At 40.1% G+C, this 21746-nt stretch overlaps 3 protein-coding genes across 5 annotated transcripts; 2 read left to right on the forward strand and 1 right to left on the reverse strand.

The window, feature by feature from the left end:
* Positions 1-2344: 2344 nt before the first annotated feature.
* LOC124114994 (multiple epidermal growth factor-like domains protein 11) lies at positions 2345-6070 on the forward strand. Of its 2 annotated transcripts, none has more exons than XM_046475766.2 (3): positions 2345-2464; positions 3929-4011; positions 4368-6070. In XM_046475766.2, the coding sequence occupies exons 2-3, from the start codon at positions 3942-3944 to the stop codon at positions 5666-5668; spliced, it is 1371 nt and encodes a 456-aa protein (XP_046331722.1). In that variant the 5' UTR covers positions 2345-2464; positions 3929-3941; the 3' UTR covers positions 5669-6070. The 2 variants fall into 2 exon arrangements, with proteins under 2 accessions (XP_046331722.1, XP_046331721.1); XM_046475765.2 differs by lacking the exon at positions 2345-2464 and adding an exon at positions 2882-3030 and having other exon boundaries at positions 4368-6069.
* Positions 6071-8987: 2917 nt separating this feature from the next.
* On the forward strand, positions 8988-12513 carry LOC124114995 (cell death abnormality protein 1-like). The gene is made up of 3 exons (XM_046475767.2): positions 8988-9243; positions 10742-11998; positions 12259-12513. Exons 1-3 carry the CDS (start codon positions 9201-9203, stop codon positions 12327-12329), a joined length of 1371 nt encoding a protein of 456 aa, XP_046331723.2. The 5' UTR covers positions 8988-9200; the 3' UTR covers positions 12330-12513.
* A 2226-nt stretch (positions 12514-14739) lies between these two features.
* On the reverse strand, positions 14740-21169 carry LOC124114999. 2 transcript variants are annotated; one of them, XM_046475773.2, is made up of 5 exons: positions 21072-21169; positions 20618-20684; positions 19119-19355; positions 18343-18451; positions 14740-17856 (listed from the first exon to the last, which is right to left on the reverse strand). In XM_046475773.2, exons 2-5 carry the CDS (start codon positions 20676-20678, stop codon positions 17448-17450), a joined length of 816 nt encoding a protein of 271 aa, XP_046331729.1. In that variant the 5' UTR covers positions 20679-20684; positions 21072-21169; the 3' UTR covers positions 14740-17447. The 2 variants fall into 2 exon arrangements, with proteins under 2 accessions (XP_046331729.1, XP_048243766.1); XM_048387809.1 differs by having other exon boundaries at positions 21029-21158.
* Positions 21170-21746: the final 577 nt, after the last annotated feature.

Genomic DNA, 21746 nt, shown 5'->3' on the forward strand with positions numbered 1-21746 from the left:
CACTCTCTGGGTACGATGACACATTCTCTGGGTACGATTACACGCTATCTGGGTACGATGATACGCTATCTGGGTACGATGACACGCTCTCTGGGTACGATGACACACTCTCTGGGTATGATGAAACGCTATCTGGGTACGATGAAACGCTATCTGGGGACGATGACACACTATCTGGGTACGATAACACGCCATCATGGTACGATGACACGCTCTCTGGGTACGATGACACGCTATAGCTATCTGGGTACGATGACATGCTATCTGGGTCCCATGACATACTATCTGGGTACGATGACAGGCTATCTGGGTACGATAACACGCCATCATGGTACGATGACACGCTCTCTGGTTACGATGACACGCTATAGCTATCTGTGTACGATGACATGCTATCTGGGTCCCATGACATACTATCTGGGTACGATGACAGGATATCTGGGTACGATGACACACTGTCTTGGTACGAATACACGCTATCTGGATACGATGAAACGCTATTTGGGTGCGATGACACGATATCTGTGTACGATGACATGCTATCTAAGTACGATGGCACGCTATCTGAGTGCGATGACACACTGCCTGGGTACGATGACACCCTATTTAGTTAAAGTTGAGGCGCTACCTTGGTAAGATGACACACAATCTTGGTACGATGACACCCTATCTAGGTACGACGAAGCGCTACCTTGGTAAGATGACACACAATCTGGGTACGATGACACGCTATCAGCCATAGAATCTGACCATCCGAAATGCAAACCGATTCAATATTAAACTGGTGTTTTAGATAGCTAGAAACCAAATTTATCCCCCTGGATGCCACAGGAACATATATGTCCCTCCTCTACAACCCTCACTTTGAAGTCGAATAAATCTATTACACATCCCAAGAAATACGTACATGCTGCAGTTACATTTACAGTTCATCTTGTAACACTTGTCCAAGGAACAGAAATATCGTATTCGGCACTATAAACCTATCAATTGTCATGTAAACAATGTTCAAACAAACAGGAGATGATCAAAGGTTTGTTAACATTTCAAACAAGTGCAGTTTTTCGAGCACAGCGTTCGTTTTCACACCTAACTTATTTTGCTTGATTTCATCTAGCCACTTTGTCTTGGTGACAAAGACCATTGATCATTTGATTCTAAAATGTATGAGGAATTCAAGGGTGTATGTATCGCAGCTAAGTTTGAAATATACGTGATATTACAGGAGTCTCATAACCGCTGTACCTGAAACGTGATCTTGTAAGTTCATGTTTGCATATTTTCCAAAACATTCGAAACGATTCTAAGGTTATCGGAGACATTTTGGAATGATCATTGGTGATTTGATAAAAGACAGATACCCGTGATCACTAATATGCTAATTTTGAAATTCATTTCTCCGAGTAAATATCCGAAATTTAGATTTCAAAACATGCTGTAAATAACTCCGTGAGTGGTGATTTAGTAATGTGTAAAAAATGGCGACATTTACGATGTACCTTATTTTCAGAGGTCATTTTCAGTACGTTTGCTTGGCCTAAAATGCCAGTGGATGATATCACAGAACAGGCAATTTCCCACCTTATTGATAGCTGTTAAGTGTATTTTTCTGGGTGGTGTATTTTGAATTTTGTTCGACTACAAAGTGAGAGTTGTAAAGGGGGGACATATATGTCCCTGTGGCATCCAGAGCGTTAAGCACATCATAACCCTCTTCAGGTTTAAGATATACACAGCTACTAACGCTAGATACATGTATCTACATTTGTACACGCTTTTATGCAATGGATGTTTTGACCCATGTGGTACGTTGACGGACAAAAACACATTGAATAGCTCCTTGGTATTACCAAAAAACAAAATGAACGATTCCCTCATCCCAGTTTGTAATGCACGGTTAGTTGAACGAATACTACATGTGCAATGTGTACGCATTAATTTTAATGATTCAAATAATAAAATCAGTTTATGATACTGTTAAATTAATTATATATAGAAAGGAATTTTGGAGCAGGTGCATTTTTGATAAACCAATAACTTTATATACCCTGGACATACGATGTCAAATGGACCTAATCATGATATGTTCCTTAGAAAGGGGTACCTTTATAACGGAAGTCGGGCATGTTGCCAAAGATTTTAACATAATAATATATCAGTACATTGTGCATACATTCACTTCTCACGTGAATTAAACCCACTGCACACAAGGATATGCATAATGCAAAAGACATGCTACGCTAGGTTTCTTAGAAAGGGGTACCTATATAAATAAAACTGGCATGTTGCCAAGGATTGAAACATATATATAAATATATCACCTACTTTTTGTTGTTTGCAGGAGCATGTTACTGACAGGACAGCTCCCGGGAGAGATTGTATAACTGACGAAGGACCTGGCTGGGTTTTTCCATGACAATTTCAAGGAGGGTGACGTGTGCAACACTTCGTACATGTAACACAGGTAATACACCCTACTGTCGCTTTTGGGGGGTACAGCTGGCCGACGCGTCTAAGGTTCCGACCTTCGCTGTGCAAAATAATGCCTTCCCCATTTTCTGGAACAATGTTTCTTTTTTATATCCCTCTTATTTTAAAGTTAAACCCAAATATTTATTACAATTCTGATACATACCGACATACAATTATCACTGTTGAGCGGGTAATATATAAAAGATAATGGTATACGGACAGAAAACATTAGAAGATTCACAGAGATGTGTACAGGGACTTCACATCTTACACAAACATCCGACATGTGACATAGTGTGACTGCCTGATTAAGCAGTGGCCACAGAACAGCCACAGAGTCTGCTGTATACATGAGGGGTGGACGGAACTGGAAATTAGCCAGGTATACACCACGTGATAATGTAAATAATTGCAGTTAGATATTACGACAGTCAATATACTTAGCTCATCACGTAAGTTACATGAATAGATGCAGGTCCGTGCGCACGTCAAACTGTCACACAGAATGGGTCGAACTTTCTAGTATACAGCCGTGTAATATCTGCGATCATCTTTAAGGTAGGTTTCTAGATTTATTGAATACATATTAGTAAGTTTATGTAAGAGAAATGGTATGCTCAAATGTAGGCTAACTGGGCATGTTGATGTATTGACATCTGACCATTAATAACAACCAGAAAACTGTATGTCGGTACTGCAATCAGGCTGCAATGGCGGACCAACGTAACGTGATGCATGCCCTGTGGTCAATCAGACTGAACACAACCATTGCTTCATTAACTTAGCAATTAGTCAAAAGTATTTTGATACAACATCAGCCAAGTAAAACATAATAACACGTTTAATCTTCAAAGAAAAGAGATAATTGAAGTTGTGTGCTTCTAATTATAACTAAACAATGTGTTTTTTTATTGTCGAAAATTAATATGTATACCATTTCGAATGGTGTCGAGCACACTTTCTGTGGTGTTTAATTTCCAATCATCAGTTTACAGCTGTACCAGAGGTGAAATGGGGTTTAACGTCGCGTTCAGGACTATTGCACTTATATAGCGATGTGTGTGGCTGTGTTTTTTTGCATTAGTCGGGAGTTATGCCGATTTTATAGCCTACTGAGATACCATGCCGCTGTTAACATGAATACTACACTCAGACACAGTATACTGACTCCGGGCTGACAAGTCCTTTGTTTTGGCCTCTTAAAGCCGAGGGCCAGGCAGGGTAACAAAAATTACCATCTGTTAAATTCTTTGGGTATGAAGTGGAATTGAACCCCTGACCTCCCGCACTCCGGGCGGACGCTCCCCCACTAGACCACGGAGGCAGCCAGAGATGTACCAGACATTGATCGTTTATTGACGTTTGTTCTCAATCTTTTTTCGTAAATTTGAAAGTCAACATCGTGTAGTTTTTTTCATTTTATTGAAATGTTATAGTTCCATCTGTTCGTTTGCAGAAGGTTCACAATCATGACTACAGGAGAGTGGGCGGCTCTTTGGACTGTGGCCACCCTGGCAGTCGTTAGTACACACGTCAACGGTATGTATACATACATCGAACTCGAATTCAGTGTAGATGAATAACAGAACTGTAAATTCTTTACTAATTCTGTAATAGAAAATTGATTTCTGACACTTCATTTACTTGAAAAGATGTTCAGTATGAATCATGTGATATAAGTCACAGAATATGTCTTGTAAACCGAATGCTTCTACTCAGATATATATGTACGATAGATATGTACGAGTAGATTAATATTGTGATGAATAGTGGTCACTTGTGAGCATAACATTATTCTTCACTTTTAAACACTGAGCGATTTCCATATGACAATACACTAAACTGGCTTTTAAACCTGATACATTATCATTATGTGACATGTTCCGTACATGCAGGTCAACTTCCATGCCATACTAATGGCTGTCTCCATGGTAACGGTGGTCTCCGGTGCCAGTCATGTTGGCCTGGGTGTTACGGCTCCAATTGCAGTTCCTCATGCCATGGAAGCTGCCACACAGACGGCTGTGACAGAGACACTGGTCAGTGTTTTAGATGTCGACCTGGGATCTACGGAGAAGACTGCGCCAAAACATGTCCACAGCAATGCGCCAACAGTATGATAGGCGGGACTGTCTACTGTAACCGACACACAGGCGCGTGTTCTGAAGCATGTACACCAGGATGGACTGGTACATACTGCAGTGAACGATGTCCGCCCAACTGCAAGGGTCAAACCTGTAACAAGCAAACAAAACAGTGTATCCTTGGTTGTGAGACAGGCTGGACAGGAGGCTACTGTAATTCAACATGTGACAACTGTCTGATGGAGAGATGCAACGACAACGGCTATTGTCTGCTGGGGTGTAAAGCGGGCGTCTTTGGACAGGGTTGTGAGAAGGAATGTCCACACTGCTGGACTACTGGCTGTGACAGAGAGACTGGGGTATGTGAACAGTGTCAGCCTGGTTACCATGGACACCGTTGTAACGAAAGGTGTGCTGAGACATGTTATAAAGGTCGGGAGGGTCATAGAAACTGTGACCGCTACACCAAGGCGTGCCTGGAGGGCTGTGGAACTGGATGGCACGGTTCTCATTGCCGTATACCGTGCAGTGCCTCCTGCATGTCCTCACGGTGTTACAGCCACGATGGCTCCTGTGTAGATGGCTGTGTAGCAGGTTACCATGGGAAACAGTGTCACAGGAGATGCATTCATGAAAACTGTAAAAACAACACGTGTGACCACAATGGTCATTGCACGGAATGTGAAGATGGCTGGTTTGGAGAAGACTGTGAGCAGCTTTGCCCAGCACTGTGTGAGTCTTGTCTTCGAGACACTGGACAATGTTCACGATGTTCCGATGGTTACCATGGCCCTGGCTGTGCTGAACGTTGTAGTGAAACCTGTTTAAAAAATGCATGTGCCAGGGACGGCAACTGTATTGGGTGTAAAGATAGGAAATACGGGACTCAATGCCAATACCCATGCAGCGAGAACTGTGAGACATGCGACCAGACAACGGGGTGTACAAGGTGTAGAGAAGGACATTCCCTTGAAGACAGCAAATGTACCTCCACGGTCCCCTCAACATCTGGGGCAGATTCTGTGAAGCAAACGCTACATAAAATGAAACATGTGTTTCCTTTTTCTTTAGAATTTCTTATCTGTGTTTGCGCTATGACATGGCGTATCTAGAAGATAAGTTGCTATCTTAGTTCCTAGTATTCAGTGTGGGTCACATTTGAGTACGTTTTGGGCCCAGTATGTCTTCATGAATCCATAGAACGCTGTAAACTCTGGCATTTTCCTTTTTGACTTCGCACAACATGTACGACTTAAAGCAGATTATTATATATGATTTCAGAAAAGATTTTCAAACGATACAGTTTATGTAATGTGCATTCTATATTGACTTCTTCTATATGTCATTAAGCATTTGGTATATTGCAAAAATGTTCTGCATTAGATTTTGTTACAAAATATGCCTTAGTTTGTATTTTGTATTCGTTGCGTGATGTAAGTTAATGATGATATTATACATGTATATAGTGTTAATGTTACATAATTGTTTTTGTTAATTCTGTTATATGTTACATAAAATAAATATTTGTGTCACTATTCTTAACCGTTTTATCGTTTCGTTCTTTTTGCATAGTTTTGTAATCACTTTACAGCCAGAACAAAACGGGCAATATTGTTTCATTAATCGTCTAGTAAAGGCGGCATCAACGTATCCAATACGCTGCACATGACTGAGGTTTGCTTAGCATTTTCATTTTATATGAGCATTCCTGAAGAGGAACGTGTTCGAGCCTAAATGTTAAGTCTTGAGCCAGTAGTAACGGCAGCCGGTTGCTTTCCCTGTGTTACTCAATGGGCTGATCCTACAATTGAATCAAAAAAAATTCAAGAGACAAAATCGAATAATCACAATGTAAGGGACATGGGATGTCCCGGCAAGGGTAACCGATATTTTGCATGTGTCTTAGTCTGTGATTTTGGAACAGGTGTCTGCTGGCACAAAATGTCACAGGGCGCCCGAGGTCAACAACACAAGTCCAGAATCGAGAAAACAGAAACCTGTTTTCCAAAATTGATCCCAAACAGACAGTAAAATGGTTGTTCACTTCGCCAGGCCACTGGGTTCAAGTTACTGACCAGAAAATTAGAAAACGCCTGCTTGCTTGGCGACCACGTGTTGTACCAACGTCAACAAAGTGGCTCGCTCTTGCCAGACGCAAAAGGAGCTTAGAGCACAGCGAACATCAAAGATTTGGGCGTGGGTATGTAATGGGGCGGGATCACTATGACTGCTAGAACGCGACTACATATTGTCCACGGACACTGGACTGTACTACCTCGGCAACGAACTGGCGACATTGGTTGTCCCGTTTGCGCGCTATATTGGTCCACGTTTTGTCTGTCGGGGCGATGACATCCCCACCATGCATGTATCGTAGCTGGCTACATCCAGCAGCCATACGTCCCTAGAATGCATAGGCCAGCCATGAGTTCCTACCTTTCCTTCATAGGGCAGGCCTGGGACATGATCGGCCGACGTGTACACCGACGTCAAAGGCCACACCCCTGTTGTCTTTCATGATTGCTTTCACCCTTAGAATACACCACCTTCATGATCAGTTGATTGTCATGTTAAACCTAGTCCTTCCTTGTTCTTATCAATCCATCCATACCTTTTTGTATTTCAGTAATCATCCGTTATTGTCGAATATCCACTACGTTTTGTGAAGAGTGTATATGTAAACTGCAGGCAATGTTACTGTTATTCCATTGTGCTTCCATTACACTGAAAAAAAACATTATGTGAAGAATATGTTATTGTTTCCGTAGAATTACATCTGACAACAGGATGGGGACTAAAATGATATACGTTATGTATCATTGGTATCTCTTTAATGAAAACGATATTTTTGGGTGTCTGTGTCCTATTCCTTTACGTTTATAACTTCCGATGTCACTAGTTACATGTAAGTAAACAATCGTTATGTTGCTTAAAACAATACTGATATGGAAGTTCAATATTCGCTATTTGAAACAGGGGGTGTCAGACTGTGGACAATTGATTGGCAGTCATCTACATATTATTTAGTTTTCCGACGATTACTTAAGTATAACGAGTTGACACATAGTGAGTGTGATATTTTTTAAAAGATCTATTTCCATATTTTGATGATTCAAGTTAACTGAATTAACACAACACCAAATAATGTATACACAATACCGATAAGGCATTTCGTCTTTGTCAAATGATGAGTGAGTGAGTGAGTATGGTTTTACGCCACTTTTAGCAATACTCCACCAATATCACGGCGGGGGACACCAGAACTGGGCTTCACACATTGTACCCATGTCGGGAATCGAACCCGGGTCTTCGGCGTGACGAGCAAACGCTGTAACCACTAGGCTACCCAAATGATGGTCCCCTGTCTCCCCTGTTTTGCATGGTAGTAGTAACAAACAAAGCGAGCTCGGTGAGGTAACTGTGACTAGATCTTCTTGTTGCCAAGCTGAACAATGACCCTGAGTTACAGGACTGCTCACTGTTTGGACGTGTGCCTATATAGCTATCTATACGTCTGGGTCGACAGTATGCGACTAAGCAGCGTATAAGGCAACTGAGACCTGATAACCCCCCCCCCCCCCCCCCCCCCCCACACACACACACACACACACACACACACACACGCACACACTTTCTGAACTGCCATGCTATTGATAAGGCAACTTTAGTAGTGACAAAGTACAAGGACGTGCATGCGGTGTTATTGTGTTCTACTTTGACGACAGTGGGCGGAGTTGTAGGCTACCTGCTGTGACTAAGCTGCTCCCCGGGAAAACATATCTCAAGTCCCCCTCCACTAGTCAGGCGACACGGCCTCCGGGGTCAACCATTATTGCGTTTGTACTGATCACGCGATACGAACATTATAAGGTCCCACAGGCCGATAAGAAACACATATTTTATAAGAAATATACTTTTGCTATTTGACGTACGTGTTGTTGTTGTTGTACAAAGTGTTTCCTGAAATACTGGCGTCCATACAGTGGAAATAAAAAGGAGCATCTGTGTCCAGGTTTTCACCTGTCCATGCAAGTGTACACTTACACATGGGTTTTTGGTTGTTAGGACTATTCAGTTTGGGCTGAAATTGTCACAGTGTTGTCAAAAAGTTCGCAGATTTAATTCATATGACATTATTAGACTTGAATTTTTCCATTTGTGTTCAGATAAGCGATTTCGGTGATAATACAAGTAGCGTGAACAGTACAAGACGAACGTACATTTCTGTAAAGTAGGATACGGAAAAAATATGATTTCGGGATAACTGTGGATTGTAAGTTGAATTTGAAAACATGTCATCGCAAACATACAGAAATACACAGAACTGACCCTGATATGGGATGTGTCAAGATGAACCCTTCAGATAACATGTTTATCTGAGTCTTATGTTCATGGCTAAACATAGCATGTATTTCTTTTGTCGCTGATGTCAGTGGAGTCCCGCAGCTGCGTTAACTGAACAAGAGATATGCACACCAGGCCTGTCCTCACATGCGCATGACTAGAAGGCGTATATCACAGGGGACACAAACGACTGTTTTGTGTAAACAAGTGACCAACTTGTTTGCAATGGACGACGGTGTATGAAGTCTGTGGATAAATATTAAAGCCAAAGTTGGCTGATAGCCGTTCAGACGGAGAAAAATGATTCGTGCTGTCATTATCCTCGTTATTGTCTTTGCTACAGGTAAGTTTTTTACATATTGTAGTCAGGAGGGCATGTGTCTGGTTAGCATCAGAGGCTGCACGTAAATCTATCTTATATACGTTTGGTAATGGTGTATGTACCATACAACGCTCAAGTAATGGTATATGTATTATACAACGCTCAAGTAATGGTATATGTACCATACAACTCTCTAGTAATGGTATATGTATTATACAACGCTCAAGTAATGGTGTATGCACTAAACAACGCTCAAGTTATGGTATATGTATTATACAACCCTCAAGTAATGGTGTATGTACTATACAACGCTCAAGTAATGGTAAAGGATATATACAATGCTCAAGTAATGGTATATGTACTATACAACGCTCAAGTACGGGTATATGTACTATACAACGCTCAAGAAATGGTATATGTATTATACAACGCTCAAGTTATGGTGTATGTACTATACAACGCTCAAGTAATGGTATATGTATTATACAACCCTCAAGTAATGGTATATGTACCATACAACGCTCAAGTAATGGTATATGTATTATACAACGCTCAAGTAATGGTGTATGGACTATACAACGCTCAAGTAATGGTATATGTACTATACAACGCTCAAGTAATGGTATATGTATTATACAACGCTCAAGTAATGGTATATGTATTATACAACGCTCAAGTAATGGTGTATGTACCATACAACGCTCAAGTAATGGTATATGTACCATACAACGCTCAAGTAATGGTATAGGATATATACAACGCTCAAGTAATGGTATATGTACTATACAACGCTCAAGTAATGGTTTATGTACTATACAACGCTCAAGAAATGGTATATGTATTATACAACGCTCAAGTTATGGTGTATGTACTATACAACGCTAAAGTAATGGTATATGTATTATACAACCCTCAAGTAATGGTATATGTACCATACAACGCTCAAGTAATGGTATATGTATTATACAACGGTCAAGTAATGGTATATGTACTATACAACGCTCAAGTAATGGTATATGTATTATACAACGCTCAAGTAATGGTATATGTATTATACAACGCTCAAGTAATGGTGTATGTACTATGCAACGCTCAAGTAATGGTATATGTACCATACAACGCTCAAGTAATGGTATAGGATATATACAACGCTCAAGTAATGGTATATGTACTATACAACGCTCAAGTAATGGTATATGTACTATACAACGCTCAAGTAATGGTATATGTACCATACAACGCTCAAGTAATGGTATATGTACTATACAACGCTCAAGTTATGGTATATGTACTATACAACGCTCAAGTAATGGTATATGTATTATACAACGCTCAAGTAATGGTATATGTACTATTCAACGCTCAAGTAATGGTTTATGTAAAATACAATTTGTGAACCCCATTTCTGGTGTCCTACGCCAGGATACAGCTAACAGCGACGTAATACCCCATTCATTTATTCATTCATTCATTTCTGATGCTAATGACAAATAGTTATCATTAGTTGTTTTTGCTTCAGAGGCAGAATCGAGGGATGGCTATCATAGAAAGTACTGCAAGTCTGGGTGTCGGAGTTTGCTGAACGGACCCCCCTGTCAACAGTGCAAATATGGTTGCTATGGGGACAACTGTACACACCACTGCAGACGGTGTGACATTAGCGGGTGCGACAGAATGACAGGAATCTGCTACAGGTGCAAACCAGGCTATTATGGTGGAAGCTGTGATAACCACTGTCCCCGAGGATGCACGTCCAATGGGTATGAAGACTGTGACCGCGAGACAGGAGTTTGTTTACAAGGCTGCAGAGTTGGGTATCACGGCAGGAGATGTGACCGACAGTGTCCAAAACATTGTAAGCATTCAACCTGTCGAAAAGAAACAGGCAGTTGTTCATACGGCTGCAGAGAAGGATGGAGAGGCACATCCTGCACCGACTCTACTCCCGATTGCCCCAACTGTGTACATGGACGATGTGGACTGGACGGGAAGTGCAGCACGGGGTGTATACCAGGCTTGTATGGGCAATATTGTGACTGGAAATGCTTAAACTGTCACACAACTGGATGTGACAAGAATTCGGGCAGATGTAACACATGTTCTCCGGGGTTCTATGGGAGTCGGTGTAATCTGCGGTGTAATAGAAACTGTTACACAGGGCTGGACCACGTCCGTCGTTGTCACCGGGGAACGGGTCGATGTCTGGAGGGTTGTAGGGAAGGGTGGCATGGGGGCTTCTGTAACAAACGCTGCAGCAGCAACTGTAAAGACTCCAGATGCTTCAGTGATGATGGTTCCTGCGTTGATGGCTGTGAAGAAGGTTGGAGCGGAATACACTGTGATCAGGAAACAAATTGTCTTCGAGGCATGCGTGATAGAGACGGAGAATGCCTCCTGGGTTGTTTACAGGGTTGGTCAGGACGAACATGTCACGTCAAGTGTCCTTTCTATTGCGAGACTTGTGATGCAGAGACGGGGCAATGCCTCCAGTGTTCACCAGGATATTTTGGTGCCGCATGTGCCTATGAATGCAGCCTATCCTGTACCAACCTGACATGTGATATGGATGGCGCCTGCGCACATGGGTGTATAGACGGGATGTCCGGTACCCGGTGCCAGACCACATGTCGGTGGCCGTGTTCTTCCTGTACCCAGAGTGGGAAATGCACAGCATGTCTCCCAGGGTACAGGTTGATGGGAACACAATGCATAGACACTGTTCATCAGACCATGTCATCACCGGGGGCTGCTTCATCAGCTCTGTCACATAGTCCAGGTAGATATCGACGTACTTCATACATATAAAATGCAAATGGGAATGATTGGTCGTGTCGTCGTCAAGAACATCCCATTTCTACGTCAACAAAAAAGGCCCGTGAATTAAGGAATGGCAAATCATCATAGGGTACACAATGATATCATAATTCAAAACAAACATACTCATCTATGGGGTACTTGTTATATTCTTATTTCACTGCTATTTTACGAATGCACCATGTCCTTGTTTACAACACTAATATAACGTTTTTGTTACAGGCAATATTTTACAAGTAGATGCGATGGTATTGTTTTCTGGTGTCCTGGCATCACTCTACAACACACAGTAGAACACCACAGCTGCACTTAAAGCAGGTGTGGCGAGTGGTTTCTTCATGTGTGTTTCTACAAGAGTCCCAGGAGAGACTGTCGCAGCTCGAACCTACTATTTTTGTGTCGGTAGTTGAGAACAGTTCTTGTAACAGACGAATGTTCATGTTAAAACTTGTATATCAATAAAGTTCTAACTGTGTATATATCATGTTGTGTCATTAATGAAACAAAACATACAGGAAAGCGCTTAATCCAGACGGACAATTATCGTGCTGATTTCTGTTATAACAAGAAAATATCTTAAACTAAAAATACCGTGAAGATCCTGGGTTAGAATTGTTATTCAGTAATCCATGCTTGTCGTAAGAGGCGACTAACAGGATCCGGTGGTCAGAATCGCTGACTTGGTTGATGCATGTCATCGTATCCCAGTTGCGAGGCTCGATGTTCATTGTCAGTCATTGAATAGTCTGGTCCATATTAGATTATTTACAAATCGCCGTCATATAGACGGAATATTGCTGAGGGCGGCGTTAAGCAACAAGCAAACAGACTTAATTGCATCCACTGATTACGTATATTCTTCGGGGGATAGTTCTATTCATCCAAAGACACTACAACTGGCAATTGGAAAAAGGACTGAAAGTCACATGCACACAAAGTGCACACGTGTACATTTACGTTCAGATCTTTATCGTATCTTTGAAGTAGAAATGACTGAATCTGAAAAGCATGAAGGGAATGTACAAGGGGATATTTAATTCACGTCTCATTATTTCAAAAACGCAGTGCATATAAAAACCTTCTGGAACTTGCATTGCATGGACCGATGCTCATGATATCAATCACTGGATTGTCTGGTCCTGACTCGATTATTTACAGACCGCCGTCATATAGCTGGAATATTTCTGAGTGCGGCGTAAAACAACAAACAACCAAACATACAAAATCAAACTGAAAACGTTCAATTTAAGGAATTGTAGGACACAAAAGATAAAGGTTGTTGTGGCAAACACAACATAGCTGTAATCTGATTGGAAAACTAGTTATTTTTAGTAATTAATTCATGGATTAAATTAGGAATTATTAGATAGATCATACACCACAGTATCCTAATTGCACTGTCAGCGTCAATGTTTGGTGATGCATGTTAGCGGTCAGTGTGAGGGTTTTTGTGCGATGCTGGTGCATGTACAGGGTAGGGAAAGACGAGGTTCCGACGTTACATGTCATACAAGAAATGAATGCTCAATAAAATATCAATAATCCCACTATCTACATGTCACTCATGTATACATGCTACTGCATGTTTCACACATTTTGGCAACGGGCCAGACGTTGAATCAGATCTTTACACTGACCTGTGATAAGCGCCAATGTATTTACCCACCAACGCCAGGTCATAACTATTTACAGGTGTATGTGCGACATATTTATTGTACAATCACGAACTGTTGTATGGAGGTCAAACACGACACTCTCTAGTCACTAACAAATTGGTAAAAACAATTAAAAAAGGGGAGGTGAAAAATGATTTAGCGACAATGTTGATATAGCGTGTGTTTTTTTGTGCGTGTGTGTGCGTGCGTGCGTGCGTGCGTGCGTGCGTGTATATATATACCATATGAACACCCCACTCAGACAGAGTATACTGACTCCGTGCTGACAAGGCCTTGTTTCATCCTCTTTATCCCGTGCGTCAGGCCGGGTATTAACAAGTTCCATATTTGAACAACTTTTGTAAGCCGCGGCCGGGGATCGAACCGCCGACCCTCTGGTCCCAGGGCGGACGTATTATCCTACATGACCACGGAGGCGGTTTATATTACCGATCAAGAATGAACCGTACCGGTGATATTGATATCCATACATGTGTATAACATCGTGTTATTTGGTACCAGATTAAGCATGTCATTGTCGGAATCAACGAAACGCAGTAGCGATCCGTATTCTCATTTCGTCCATTGGTAGAAGGTACAAGGAGTGGGCACACACGAAATACTGAGTTCACACTACCTTGACCTTTGTCGTTTTGCCTGTAATGTCTTTATACTGGACAGGCGTCCACTGTGTTCTTGTTTGCACTGTGTCTCTACTCAACACCAGATGTACTGTTTTAACTTCTCGTATAACCATTATGATTTATAATTTATGTTTTTCGTTCAAATAAACAAAACATTAGCATTTGTATTAAAATATAGTTGATCATCTTTTTAAAAGCTTTGGAAGTGATTGCAGCATGGTCAATAATTAAAACTAGTATTTACGGACGTTACTATACTTCATTTGAACGTGACATGTTTTAACTATGCAGGCCGATGCTGTGCTATACACACGATATTAATCCGCCTGTTTGTTTTATTGACAAATGACAATAATAAATATCAGATTTTATTATTCAATCTCACCATTTACTTGTATTCACAGTGAGCCTCTAAGTAGAAATATAACAGCATTCGACAGTCAAGCATGGATGGATGTTCTAATAGATACAACCGTTTACACTTTATTAATTTATTTTTTATTTTTTAATTCGTCACTCTCCTTTGAAATGAAATTAAAACTAGATTTTTGAAATGACATAAATTAAAGAAAGTTTCTTGGCAAATGTCCCAGCATAAAGTCATTTCGAAAAGAACAATTCAATCCTTACGACCAGATTCGCGATAGCAAGCAGGTAGTACAGTAACTAGTAATCCCCTTATGATCCAAACAAACAACTACACAATATACAGTTGCCGGGGTGAGGTAATACCTCCGTGGCTGTAGTGCATGTTATGCCTGATACCTGCATGCTAAAGAGGGACGCGGGTGGCCAACTGCTCGAATACTGCGCAGAGGTTCGTTCCTAGACATGCCGGGACACAGTGCTAGAGGGTGCTAGGCCCAGGCCCAGATCCAACCAGAATGCGACCTCCGACCGTCACTTCCTTATCCATCGTCGATGTTTTCAATTTTAGGAAAATGACAACGCTTACTTTTCGCCATCATCCCGAAGCACAAGTGCCCGCCAGCCTTGGGAAGATGACATTACGCTGACATACCGCAGTCAAATGCGCTTCAAAACGGCGTTAAATCTAACTCACTCATTTTGATCATTACTACAGTTGGATTTGAAATAGTTAAGTTAAGATTCATTATGTAAACATTTTCATTAACTTGCACTCAGGTGAGTTAAATATAATGCCATTTATCATACTTTAAATACTTTGCAAATAGTAACCTTCATTAAAATTGTCATAGGTGTTTGTATGTTGCTATGCAACACTAGGTCAATGTAACTGTATACAGACACATGGAAAAACCGAAACAAACTGCTCGTGTATTCACAAGGAAATATTTGTGCTGTGTTAAACCAGGGCTTGCAGTCGGGGTTTATTGAACAATATGTAGGTCAAACGTGACTTGCTTGCTAACATTGCTGATAAGAAAGTACACCCGTACACCCGACGCAAGAACACCTTGACATTAGCGGATGAGCACACATACACTAAGGACTTGTACAGTTTCCCCAAACTGGTGTGTCTGCAACTAGAGCTCTGAAGGGTGTCTCTGGTTTGTAGTCGGATAATTTAAATTTTTTAATCAAAATAAAAATCTTACTTACTTTCCAATGAAAATGACGGCAGTTGGTGTTCATCCTATTATAAGGGCAATCATATTCGCTCCCGCGCCAAATTCACACTCTAGATACAGGGTCATACAGGGAAATCACTCACCGTCTTAACAGTTTAGCATAAAAGCATAGTATTTAACTTTCTAAAATATTCTAACCACCAATGAATAGAATGCTATATATAAAAACAAATTCAAGCTTTGCATACGTAAGAGTGCTATTTACATAAGCTGTTTATATATATGTTCATCTGTACGCATTAACTACCTTCATTCCTTCATTTCCTGAAAGGTGACAATCGAGGTGTTGGACATGGCGACATTAATAAAACTTTCATTTTAAGTTCAGTTTTATAGTGTCATCGTCATGGAAGCAAATGACATCACTCATTGTTCGATGGCGTTATTACACTTATAACGCTCCGTTAACTTGATGATATGACGAGACCGAACCAAGCTTACGTGCACAGTGGCGTTGTAATTGGTTTACGACTGTTTGAGTGCAAATAGAAAGATATCTAGAGGGCTGCAGAAAATCGGCATTATCTAAGCAGCATGTGTTTTAGATTTGTTGCTGTAACTAGGTATACGAAGCCAGAACATGTCATTAGGAAGTGTATTAACGGTAATCTTCTGTTAATCGACAGTTCCATCTCATAACATCGTACTCAATGTATTTATAATGGTCATATCACAAACAGCATTAAAAATGTAAAATATACCACGATATCATGTCTCCCCATCATATTGACATCTGTGTACTACCGTACCTACAACATGAGTATCTCAGCTGGTTTGGACATCCGGTCACAAGGTAAATGTAGTTATTAAAATAAATATACAATGTGTAAATAGCTACACTAGGAAGTGCGTAGTGTTAGTCCTTTCGTTGCACTTGCTGCTGGTTGAATCACGACGTTCTCTACACATGACGCGTTCACCACTAGAAGTTCAGCCTGATAACATGTGAAGACAGATTGGCTGTGCAGAGTTGCGCCCCTTGGGCACGCTAGAAACCCATGATCGTGGTTTCGAATCACTGTTCGCCCCGATTATGTATCCAGGTTTGTTAACATGTATGTATGTATGTATGTTTGGAGGTATGTTTGGCGGTATGTATGCTTGAATTCTATTTTACAAGCACCTCGGCATTGAATTTTCGCAAAATTCGCAAATTATTTGCGAATTTTCTGTGTAGTTTTTGCGAAATATCGTAAAAGAAAAAGTTGAAGGCGAGAAGGCGATGTCCCCTCTCGGCAATCACTGGTTCACCTACATTCACCTATATAAGTGCAATGCTGATTTTTTATCATATTCATCAAGATCAAACATTTTCAACTGCACTAATTGAGTAATGATATTACATGTGTACTTGAATAGCACTTATTCCTATTTTTCATTTCGGTGATTTCAATGGAATAGAAACAAACACCTTACAATGTTATTAAATCAATGAATATCCCAGAAAGTGTAGAGCTGGTTTTAAACAAGAGCAAATGTTTACATTTCAATGTTCAGTTTCATATTTCTCCTGATCTGGGACATTCCCCGACTGATAAGTGGTCATCCATTACACCAGCCATGCTCCTTTTATGTAAATTGTCACAGTCCGTTTTGCTTTGTGTATCTGTGTTCCTCTGTGGAGAAACAAGAACCTTCATTTCTATGTGAGTCAAGGAAACAGGGCTGCCCTCGGAGGGTTGTTCTGGGAAATCCAGATCATAAACATGGTCCCTTTGATTATCTGTGCTCGACGTGTCTCCGTGTGCTTCCTTCACCTCGCAGTAGTCGTGTGGAGCAGTATGGGTAGATGAAATGTCACCTTTTCCACATCGAGAGGGTGGTAGCGGAGGAAGTTTTCTTCGAAACCGTTTTCTCCGTTCTTCCTTTCCACCGTCTGTAGGAAGGGATGCTCTTGCTCTACAGTGTCTTGTGTGAAATGAAATAGCAATATTATAATGATATTTGGACATTTACCCTTGTAGAGTTTTACAAAATACAAAAGAGTTTATTGTTTTTCCTTGTTATGCATGTACCACTAGTCTTTAATTTCTGTTTATTAAGCTCAATGTAATGAGGGAAGAGTTGTTTACAAAGAAGGGTAATATAGTGTGCAGCACTAAAGTAACATAGAAAGTATTTGTTACATATACGTGTATGTGAAATGAAATTTATTTTAATTTATTCTGTATATTAAACCAATAAGGTGTATTGCTATGATTGGCCAAAACGGCAATAGAGTTCATATTATATGTTTAATCCCTTCCGATATGCATATTGACATGGCCATTATGTTAATAATTTAAAACTGTTCTCATAGACGTTAACTAAACCAGGTTGGTGGTTGTGTTAAGTAACGAAAGTAGTGCATGAACACCTTACGTGTAAGTGCGCGTGACTTCATAAGACACGTACCGGTATACAAGCAAAGAGATCACAACTATACACATCCCAGCAAACACAACCAAAGATATTATGATAATGACCAGCGTCCTCAAGTTGACGGCATCACCCTGGCCAGTGTCTGAAACAGTGAACGATGAGGTCAGAACGAAGCAGTATTACCTCATCTCCAAATGTACAGCACTTATGAGTGGGAGTTTAGACAGATTCTATAAATATTGGTCATCATGCCATACACTTTTTTGTACCATGGAAGTCACTTTTTCCTGTTTTGTAAAAACAATATGAATGCAACAAATAAAACAATTATTAATGATGAGGTCATTTAGCAAAGCCTGAACTCAAGTGACTGACTCAGTGTACATTGATTCAGGTCCCTATGTTGAAGGTGGGCTCGACATAAACAAATTGACAATTTGCTTTCGAAATCTAATCTTATGTCTGATCCATGTTATATGCCACATAGATGATTGATGAAAGACTCCGGCTCGTGCAATGAAATTGGTTCAGTACTCATTTCAGTAACAGCGACCTCACTGAGTATTTAAGATAGTAAGCAGGTAAAAACACAGTTGTGTATAATATAAGGAAGCAAAATTTAAACGACCATATTGGAATACGAAACATTTTATGCTCATTAATATTTGATTGCTTTAATCATGGAAACGCTAAGTACTGTGACATATGCATGCACAAATAATGGAGAAAATAATATACAGATTCTAACCTAATGGTATTCATAATTAATTGTATCAGCTTGTAAAAAGGTTGGTGTCAGTGGGTCTTACCTTTGGCATCGTCAGTTGACTTTGGATGTCTACATATATCTCCATTATATCTCTCGCAATGTTGGCAGTTGCGTGAACATTCCAGTGTACATGGCGTTCCATGACGACCCGCAATACAACCAAGTGTACAGTTGGTACCCCCGCTGGTAAGTAAATGGCATTTACGGTCTACACAGTACTGGCTGCAGGTCGTCTTACAACCAGGTCCTGTTAATCCGGCTGGACAGTCATTCGAACCTGTTGATTAGTCACACACAATTACTTGGCAGACTGATTTTCACACTGCTGACACATTCATCAGCGATCATATATACATGTATATCACACTGCAGACACATTCACCAGCAATCATATATACCTGTATATGACAGTGCAGACACATTCACCAGCAATCATATATACCTGTATATCACACTGCAGACACATTCATCAGCAATCATATATACCTGTATATCACACTGCAGACACGTTCATCAGCAATCATACATACCTGTATATCACACTGCAGACACATTCATCAGCAATCATATATACCTGTATATCACACTGCAGTCACATTCATCAGTAATCATATATACCTGTATGTCACACTAAAGATACATTCATCAACAATCATATATACCTGTATATCACACTGAAGACACATTCACCAGCAATCATCTATACATGTATATCACACTGCAGACACATTCACCAGCAAGCAGAAACACTGTTTGTGTCTTGAATTCTAAACGATGCTCCTCAATGAGAACATATGTTAATGAAGTTACTCTAGGTATTTCAGGTTTTAGAAAACACCAAACATGTTAGTAAGTGAGTGAGTGAGTTGTATTTCCAGCAATATTTCAGAGGGGAATATATACTAGAAACATGCTTCACACATTGTATTATGTTGAGAATCAAACCAGGGCATCGGAGTGACGAGCAACTGCGTTAGCCACACACACCAGGCTATCCCACTTCCCCGTCTTGAACGCCTCTACAGGAAAACAATTCTTAATATTACATGCAAATATTCATATTCGGAAGTAAGAAATATGAAATTTATTTTATCGTAAATCATATGTGATGCTGTTTGTTTTTCTCTTTAAGGGGCGGTCGAGTAGCCTAGTGGTTAAAGCGTTCGCTCGTCCCGCTGAAGAACCGGGTTCGATTCCCGACATAGGTACAATGTGTGAAGCCCATGTCTGGTGTCCCCCCGCCGTGATATTGCTGAAATATTGATAAAAGCGTCGAAAATCATACTCACTCACTCACTCACTATTTTGTTTTAACGGTTGATTTCTGTTTATAATCATCACCGCTAGAAATCTGTGTATGTGATTGTTATTTGGTTATATCTTCCTTGTTTACCTACTCGGGTTCAATTCCCTCAGATGACTCATAGCATTTTAGAGATATAAACTATAAAAACCAGCACAGATATTCATGCATACCAAACGATACGCCTTATGATATACACTGAGAATATGGTAATAGACTTTTCTTAAAAATCTTACCGTTTTCACCCTCTGAAGACGGGAATCTCAGAAAAAAGACAATCAGGACAGATATCACCATGTTTATCTAAAACACAATGAATATTAATGTGTTTTCATACATTTTGCATAAATATAAATGCATATATATATATATATGTATGTTTATATATATGGTAATAATTAAATAAGTGGAGTAAGATTGGACACAGTCTTAATTGGCTAGCGCTTTCAACTCATACCACGTATGAATCTCATCAGGCCATAACTGAATAACGGACATCCTCATATAATTAAAGCATCAAAATATTACACCCCAGTAACAACTGTAATTTTGCGTCATGATCACTTCTAAAACTTCCGGATACAAGCTTAGGAGAACGTATATATTATCATATCGAATTCTTCTTGATCAAAGAAATGACTACTCACTAGTAAATTGACTGTCGTGCGTTTGTGAAAGAAAAAAACGTACAGTTCATTGCCATTCATGCTTGGTTGTCGTGTCCTACATGGATCTACGGAGGATGTATTCCCTGACACAGAAACCTGTTGCTTGAAAACTTCCTGTTGTTACACATATGTCTGCATGGAAATGACGTCATGACAAATGACCTTTAAACATTAAGTCTAAGTACACAAGTGAGGTGGGTTTTACGTCTCAGTTAGAAATATTCCAATGTTTACACGGGAGCAAAAACTAATTATAATAATAACCTTAACCAAAGGGATACTTTATTCAGGTAGTTCCAACATGTTAAGATTTAATCACAGTAAGAATAAACGAAAACATTGTTAAACTTTGTGTTTATTTAAAGACGTAATCATCGCAATCTTGAAGACGAAAATTTACATGAAGCTAGCGTCATACATAATCTGCAGGTCAAATACCATTATGACGTTAAGATTTGGGGTAATGTCGGATAATTATAAGTAGATCATACTTTGGTTATGATAATTTTGGACTTACATGCATTGGGAACTACATGCATTGTCCATATGTTCAATATGTGCTTTTACGCGAACAGTGTTGTACATCTGTTTATGAAGAATATTTTCTTGAATTCACGCATTTATATAAAACATTTCGCCACAATAATAAGAGAAGACATTTGTTTTTAATTTCTTTCAGCAACTTTGTATACGTAAG

This window comes from Haliotis rufescens, unplaced genomic scaffold (genome assembly GCF_023055435.1).
Source record: "Haliotis rufescens isolate VD_foot unplaced genomic scaffold, xgHalRufe1.0.p SCAF_7, whole genome shotgun sequence".
Lineage (NCBI taxonomy): Eukaryota > Metazoa > Mollusca > Gastropoda > Lepetellida > Haliotidae > Haliotis > Haliotis rufescens.

Coding starts and splice junctions, on each gene's coding strand:
- LOC124114994 (XM_046475766.2), top strand. CDS start 3,942: ATGACTACAGGAGAGTGGGCGGCTCTTTGGACTGTGGCCACCCTGGCA. Junction 4,012..4,367: donor CGTTAGTACACACGTCAACG/GTATGTATACAT, acceptor CCGTACATGCAG/GTCAACTTCCATGCCATACT.
- LOC124114995 (XM_046475767.2), top strand. CDS start 9,201: ATGATTCGTGCTGTCATTATCCTCGTTATTGTCTTTGCTACAG. Junction 9,244..10,741: donor CGTTATTGTCTTTGCTACAG/GTAAGTTTTTTA, acceptor TTTTTGCTTCAG/AGGCAGAATCGAGGGATGGC. Junction 11,999..12,258: donor AGCTCTGTCACATAGTCCAG/GTAGATATCGAC, acceptor TTTTTGTTACAG/GCAATATTTTACAAGTAGAT.
- LOC124114999 (XM_048387809.1), bottom strand. CDS start 21,088: ATGAATGGCAATGAACTGTACGTTTTTTTCTTTCACAAACGCACGACA. Junction 18,452..19,118: donor GTCAACTGACGATGCCAAAG/GTAAGACCCACT, acceptor TCACTGTTTCAG/ACACTGGCCAGGGTGATGCC. Junction 17,857..18,342: donor ATCTCTTTGCTTGTATACCG/GTACGTGTCTTA, acceptor ATTTCACACAAG/ACACTGTAGAGCAAGAGCAT.